This window comes from Sesamum indicum, linkage group LG15 (genome assembly GCF_000512975.1).
Source record: "Sesamum indicum cultivar Zhongzhi No. 13 linkage group LG15, S_indicum_v1.0, whole genome shotgun sequence".
Lineage (NCBI taxonomy): Eukaryota > Viridiplantae > Streptophyta > Magnoliopsida > Lamiales > Pedaliaceae > Sesamum > Sesamum indicum.
This window is the reverse complement of record NC_026159.1, coordinates 7,401,630-7,409,381: the sequence shown is the minus strand read 5'-3', so window position 1 is coordinate 7,409,381 and position 7,752 is coordinate 7,401,630. Positions and strand designations below refer to the sequence as shown.

The 7,752-nt window shown below is 37.5% G+C and overlaps 1 protein-coding gene across 1 annotated transcript in view; it reads right to left on the bottom strand.

Annotated features, from left to right (window-relative positions):
- Positions 6,265-7,752, bottom strand: part of LOC105178162 — a 2,495-nt gene continuing 1,007 nt past the window's right edge. Inside the window, exon 2 of the mRNA XM_011101550.2 lies at positions 6,265-7,752. This exon is cut by the window's right edge and continues 38 nt beyond it. Within this exon, the coding sequence (XP_011099852.1) occupies positions 6,476-7,752 (1,277 nt within the window). The 3' untranslated portion in view covers positions 6,265-6,475.

Genomic DNA, 7,752 nt, shown 5'->3' with positions numbered 1-7,752 from the left:
AGCAACATTTATAGTTACCAAAACAAAGATTTACTTTTTCAAGAATTTGTGGTAAGATAGTTTTGGTGCACCCTGTAAACCTGGGAAACTACAAGAGCCCTTGGATGGCAATGGATAAATGGATCTTCTTCAGTTGAATCCTAATGTAGCATATTCATATGCTCCCAGTCTGAAAATGCTAAGCCTCCAAATGGAAAAGATATAACAACGATACCCTCATGATACTTGATGAGCTAAAACGACTACTGCCATTGAGATCAGGTATCTGTTACAATGGATAAAGAAGACTAGATCTACACCTTCCAAGCAGACCTTGATCAGATATTGTAAATTCACAAGGATCGAGGTCATAACACAGAAGAGTGTTTTTCCGATTGAAAGACAAGATTGAAAAACTTCAAAGACAAGGGTATTTGAAAGAGCATATAATGACGTAGACCCAATGTGATAACAAGAAAGAGGATCTCAGTCTCGTTGAGAAAGATGATGTAGTTGCTCGAGAAGTAGAGAAAGGAGAGATTGTGACAGGGAATGCTGGAGGAAGTGATGGAAACACCATTGAGGTCTCGGGTTTCGGGGATCGAGGATCTCTTGTGCCCACAAGAGGTAGAACAAAACAGGCTAGGACTAGCTTGCTTTAGTTGGGAACAAAAGAAATGAAATTACAAGAAGCAACTCGACACGGGAAGCTGTTTTAATTGGTAAGCTGTTTTTATCAGCATGAACAACAAGAACTAATGGGACATCAACTCTAGTCTAGCAATCCATACAAGTATGCACTACTAGAGTATGAAGAGGTGATGATACTTAGGGTATCAAAGAAATGTTCATACCTAAATAACACACGAATTCATGTCCATTTGTTAGAAAATCAAAAGGCTAAGACACACAAGACCCAAGAGCAAGATCCAACATCTAACCCAACTAAGGCATGTTGACGACCACAGCTGACCTAAGTCGCTTGCAATCAAATTGATGATCGAACCTACTCAATCGATATGTCAGCATCGGTATCTATATCAAACGACTGTAAATATGTGAGTAAGGATTAACTCAAGTAGCAAGAAATTTGGAATAAAATTTTGAGCTGGCCTCAACAGGTAACAAGGCTCCGCCTAAATAGGCGCCCTTATTGTGGCAGCATTGTTTTCTTGTGATATGAGACATCATTGACGTGGCATGCAACTAGACCAATCCAATTTTACAAAATTAGACTTGCCCTACAATTTGGGGACAAGGAAATCATGCCTAATCAATTCCTATAATTAGCTCCAATAAATAGGGAGCAGGTAGGAAAAAAGGAGGTAATTAGTCAATCAGCTAATATGGAAGAATCAAAATTATTCAATATATTTAAATAGAAACAGGTAATTTAATCTTTTTAATTTCTTTTGTAAGATTATTCTATATTTTTCTTATTTCACACTTTTTTTCTTTAGGTTTTTGAATGTTGACAAAAAAACTTGAAATTTATTATCATGAACGACACATTGAAAGCAGAACTTAAATATATATATATATATATAATATTGCTAATACGAGCATGAGTTGTATGATTTTGACTGAGCTAACCGAGTTTTGAGAGCAAGTGTGAATCAAACTAAGAGAGGTCCCAAGTGCTAAGAATTAATGACGTGAAATTTATATTTTTGGTCCCTCCAAAAAAATCGGTAAAATATTTTTGGTCTCCCATGTTTCACTAGTTACAATTTTGGTCCCTCAACTTATCATTTTTGAACAAATTTAGTCCGTGCCGTTAACTCTCCGTTAGAAGCGGAGAACAAATGTAGGGGCTGAAATTGGGGTGCAATTGGCTGCATTTTGGTGCCCAAATTGGTTGGTAACCATATCAACCAACATTTTTATGCATTTGACTCCAAAATTTCTCTCCAGACAACAACCCAAAACCTGCCCCTCTTAAGGCAATATTTAATGAAAAATTTGTTGTCATTCAAAGAAATGTCACCTTTGTAGCTATGAACAGAAGCTATTTAAATCATTCATTAAACTCATCCCATTCAAGATAAGAAGAAGCAATCAAGAAGGGGTTTTGGCTCCTCTTTGCTAGTGTGGGGTTGAAGCAAATGAAGCTAGTCAAATTCCAAGGCGTGTCAATCACAGAGTAAGTGTGATACATTTGCTATAAAATTGATTACTTTTTCTCAATTTTAATTAATTACACGATAAATATATTACTCTTACCATATAACTATTTCAAATTTAACCAAAACAAGTTCGAGTCAAAATTCTCGAATTCTTATTGGTGGCAATTTCTGGGTCTAATAGATTTACGAGCGAGACCCACAACAATTCAATTATGATATAGAATCACCACTTATTATATATATATATATATACGTATGACATACGTATACGTGTATGTGCGTGTACACTGAAATTAACACGTAGTGGCATTATATCTCAACAATAATGTTTGTTGTACTAACTCCAACACTAAAAGGTTGGAACAAGTATTGGGGCTGAAATGGAGGTGAGTCCTCCGTTGTAAAGTAGAAAGAACATGCTTTTGTCTCCGGAATGTGTTAAGTGTTGGTTCATTATTTGTTGTACTTTCATGTCCCACATTATGTCGGGAAGAAGGGCGACCAGCTGTGATAAGACAAGGCTGTCTATTATTACCTACCCTGTTTTACTCTTTACCTTTTCCTATAAAATAACTAACTTCTAGTTAGGACACCTATAGAAGTACTCATAATTCGTATGTACCAGAACATGCAAACCCTAAAGAGTGTGTTGGTTTCTAGTATTTTGGATCAATTCCATTCCCGTGACTTCGAGTTTCTGAGGCAATTGCTTGTGGGAGATGATCGTGCGTGCAGTTTAATAAATATGATCTTCTATAATAGTTAATTATTGTAATTAAAAGTGAAAATGATGGTAATTAATGAAAATATGTAAATAGTACTTGATATTATCGAAAAGTAATTTAAATCAATTAAATTTATATTATACATGTACGATTCAATGCGCTTTACGCTGGAGTTTGATGTAAATTTAGTTAATTTTGCTTTTTGACAGCATCAACTTGGGGTCGTTTGTGGGAACTAGGCGATTCAGCATTTGAAGATAAACATTAGATCAAGAGCAAGGAATGAGAATGTGGGCGCAGGCAGGCTTGAAAGGACCTCTGATCATGGAGATTGGGAGTAAGCCCCGCACCCCCATTCTCTAGTTCATGCACGAAGTTTTCAACTGATGATCGAAGACACCTTAGTTCAGGCCGCTCTGAGGGCAGTGGCCTAAAACATTGTAGAACATGTTAAGCCGCCACGATCCTTTCGTTATCCTTACAGAGGCCAAGGTGGAGACCTGACCCTCAAGAATAGTGAGCCAAAGCCGGCGGACCAACATAAAGGAGGAGAGTCATCCCGAAGAAAACCTCAAGAGGAGAGGAAAGGTCAAGCACCTTACCCCTTTTGGAGGAGAGTTATCTTGAATAAAGCTTCAAGAGGAGAGAGAAAGTCAAAGTACATTTTTCTCTTAGAGGAAAGCCCCAAAAGAAGATAGGAGATCAATCACCTTCCCCTCTTGGGGGAGAGTCATCCTAAAGCAAGCCTCAAGAGGAGAGAGAATGTCAAGCATTTTCCCCCTCTTGAAGGAGAGTCATGCTTTGAAAGCCTCAAGAGGAGTAAAAGTTTAAGGACCTCCCCTCTTGGAGGAGAGTTATCCCAAAAGAAAGTCTCAAGAGAAGAGATAAGGTCAAGTACCTTTCCTCTCTTGGAGGAGATCATCCCAAAGAAAACCTCAAGAGGAGAGAGAAGGTTAAGCACCTCTCGCTCTTGAAAGTACAATCTTCCATGGGCATCTCAGGAAGAGCAATGTTTAAAAAACTAAAGCATGGAGGCTGCTAAGCAACTATCCCCCAACGACTGTATAAAACAAAGCCCAAAGTGAAAATACGATCAAATGAATTCCTACGAAGTTCCCTAATGAGTAAATACAACAAAAACTAGAGGAACTCCTAAGAAGTTCTCAGGCGACACCAAAAATTTTGATCAAAGGGACTCTTATGAAGTCAAAAGAATAGAAGCAAAAAGAAAAAGATTATAGAGTCTCCCAAGAAATTTTCAAGGATAACCAAATTAATTGTATCAAATTTCAGTGTAAAATATATTAATCGCACCCCTATAATACAAATTTAGTCGATCTCTCTTTTTGACATCACTACTATTGATTGTTGTTTCAATAAACAAGGTCAAAATACTGATCATGACATATATTTTGATTACAATTAACTAAGAGTTATGGAAGAAGTTTTACCCATAACTAAATTATTGAAAAATATTGGTTCATCCTAGCAATGACTTGAGTTTTAACATTAAATATTTGACCGTAATCGATTATATTGATTTTCTATACGATGAGTGTCCGGATTAGGATTGATTAAATGGACTTTATCCGTATATAATCAGCTCCAAAGTGATTAAGTTTGTTTCAAGGATTTTCTTACATAATTTACAAAATGGTGCATCTGTAAACAACATTGGGAGGTCCCAATTATAACTCTTTGATATTTAAGTCAGTAAGAACATAAGGAATATAACTCAGAGTGTAAGAAATATTGAGGGTAGCAAATGTGCACTTGAGGCATGGAGGATGTGTAACTTCAGGTATGATTGAATTGAACAATGACCCATAGATCATTGATACGAATTGATCGTGTGGTTATAGTGCATCCATACATATCTAGATTCTAATACATTTAGGGTCAAGTTGGTACGACCCCAAATACATAGAGCATGGATCTAGGGCCATTTTAGGCATTAAAAAATACTTTGATGGCATTTATATTATTTCAGAGTACCTCGGCGTGGTTTTTATATCATTAGTCCCCCACTAATCAAACTTGATGGAGGTTGAGGTCGAGAAGTCAGGCCAATGAGAAATTGGCATCGAAAAGTCAACTACCAATTGGTGGAGGGTTTGGTAAGTCCTCATGCAAAAACTCTTCATTACGAATTGAACTTATTTGATAGATCAACATGGCCGCCAATGAATGAGGTGACGACGGTCTATGAGTTTTAAATTTCTTTTATATTCAAAACGAAGGCAGCAATGAAGGAAGTGATTGAGGGGAGTTTGTTATTGATCAATGGGCAACTGATTAATGGAAACCAGGTACGAATACAGAGCGACATCACCATAAACGTATACGGGTTTGGGTCAAAGTGAGAAATTTACCACTTGAAATGTTGGATAGGTGGTGTGATTGGTCATGCAGACAGCACTTGCCCATCCACAAAAGCCTGCGGTCAATTTTTATGTCCCAAATGCTCGTATTGGCAAGGTAATCCAACATAAGGGTTGGTTCAAGTATAATGACTGTTACAATAATATATTTATTAAATTCAAATTAATAGTTCCAAAAACAGCTTCAAATTTATTTTCTATGTTTGATCAAGTTTTGTGACATAAAGGCCGTTACAAATTGTAACAACCACAAAATGAGCCGTTACAAATATTTTGTAACGCCCAAAAATAGTTACAGTAGTTCTATCCATTACGAAAGTCGTTCCAATTTAAAAAAACGAAGTTACAAACTTTTAAGTTGGCCGGTACAAAATACATTACAATAAAATATTTTTTGGTAGTGTAAAATACTACATCGAACATATATATACGGCAAAAATATGCTAATCTATAATATAATTAATATATAATATTTCATATTTTCTTAAGTGATACATTTTTATTATGTGGACATATAATTGAATATAAATTTATAAGTTATATAGCATACTTTTTCTGTAATATTTATATGAATTATGTATTGACACATATTTACATGTACTTTTTATTTGTAAAATATATTTCCATATATCGAGCTTATAAATATTTTTTTATGTTCTATAATTTATAAAAAAAATTAGAAATTAGAAATATTATTTTTCAATTTAGATGTGAGTAAAATTTTAAATCACTAAAAATAGTTTGGGGAAGATATTCATAAAATATATTTTAGAAAATAGAATAAAACAGTATAGGGGTAAGTGAGAAGGGCATTGTAGTTTTATCGATGCCAAATTATTTTGTTACAGATGTTTTTGTTACCTTTCATACTTTAGAAGTGTAAAGAAGATAAAAATACATAGTTTAGAAGTGAAAAGTGTATTTGAGTCTAAGATTGATGATGTCACAATCACAAAAATAAGATAATCCCATTATTTATGGTAACTTTACTCTGAACCAGATTAAGAACAAATCCTTTCTCCTCAGCTTGAATCGTGTCAAGAATCTCAAAAATGATGTGAACATTTTGTATTAAAACGAATATGAAAAATACGTTGTTGGGATTCCTCCTTCCAAATAATTAAAGCCATAAACTAATCTTATGTACACTCCAAATGAATGAAAACAGATGACAAAAAGACTCCAAAGAAGGAAAAAGTATAAGAAAGATGGATAAATCTTCATCTTGACAGCATACAATTCTTGAACATACACTAAATTGAACTCAATGGTATCCCCTGGATCCTCTGGATTGATAGAGCTCCAGCTTTCCTTTGGCCTCCGGTAACAATGTCTCCACATCTTCAACTTGCATCAAAATGGCTTGTTTTGATGCCCATTCGAGCACCGTAAGCACCTCGGCCTGAGCAAGTTCTTCGCTGTCTGGGACATGCATAGCAATGTAGCACAGCAGAATCAGTGCACAACTTTGCACGATCTGCTCACCGAAGTAGACGAGCTGAACGAGGTGCTTCGCCCCTCCAGCACCGATGATGGCCTTTGAGTGATCCAAGTGAAGATAGTTAACTGAGCAAGCAAACTTGGTGAGGGCAATACAAGCTTCCCTAGAAACCTCGGCTTCTCTTTCGTCCAGCAACTTCACTAAAGGGCTTATCATCCTTGTCTCGGTCGCCTTGAAAGTTCTAGCCAAATTGCCAATGGACTTAATACAGGGGACTAGGAGTTGTGAATCCGCCTTCTCAATCACTCTCAACAGTTGATCAACCACAGCTTTGCACGCTGGCGAATTGGGCTTAAATGCTGATCTTCTTAGCTCAGCATCTTCCTCTGCCACCGCTGTGATCTCCATCAACGCCATAGCGGAATTGTACTGAACTTCTTCAGCTCCTTTCTCCAAAAGGACCGCAAAGCACAATAATGCTCTTGACTCTGTGATGCTCCGGCAAATGGGAGAGTTCCCCTTCGCCAGGTGCCAAAGGGCTCGAGCAGCCATCGCCTTTATGTAGGCCTTGGTTGCGGGGTCCTCCATTTCCCGGGCTCTGTTATTCGCCCCTGATAGCGAAAAGAGACTCGGCTGGCTATGCACAGAATTCACCTTCGCACTGTTGTTGCCATTGGACTTAACAGGATTTCTGCCCGCATTCATCGCCATTGTGTTTGTAACCACATTGTGCATCTGATTACGCTGCTTATTCCCCAGAGGATGAGGTATGGAACTCTTATCTTCATCCAAATCATTACTCCCCTTCGTCACGCTATCGTTAGTGGCATTACTGTTATTATTACTACTCGCCAGCACAACGGCAGCGTGCATCGATGTCGCCTTGCTAACGACAGCATACTTGCTGTGCTCCTGCACAGTCTCGAACGCTAGATGGCTAACAAGCAGCCGAATAATGTTGTGCTGGGCAAAGAGATCTTGGCATTTCGGGTAATGCGCAGCGAGCTCAGAGACGGCCCACGCAACCACAGCCTGGACTTTCATGGGACCTTCTTTGAGGATTTTCGCAAACACCGAGCAGACACCCGCGTGTATCATGT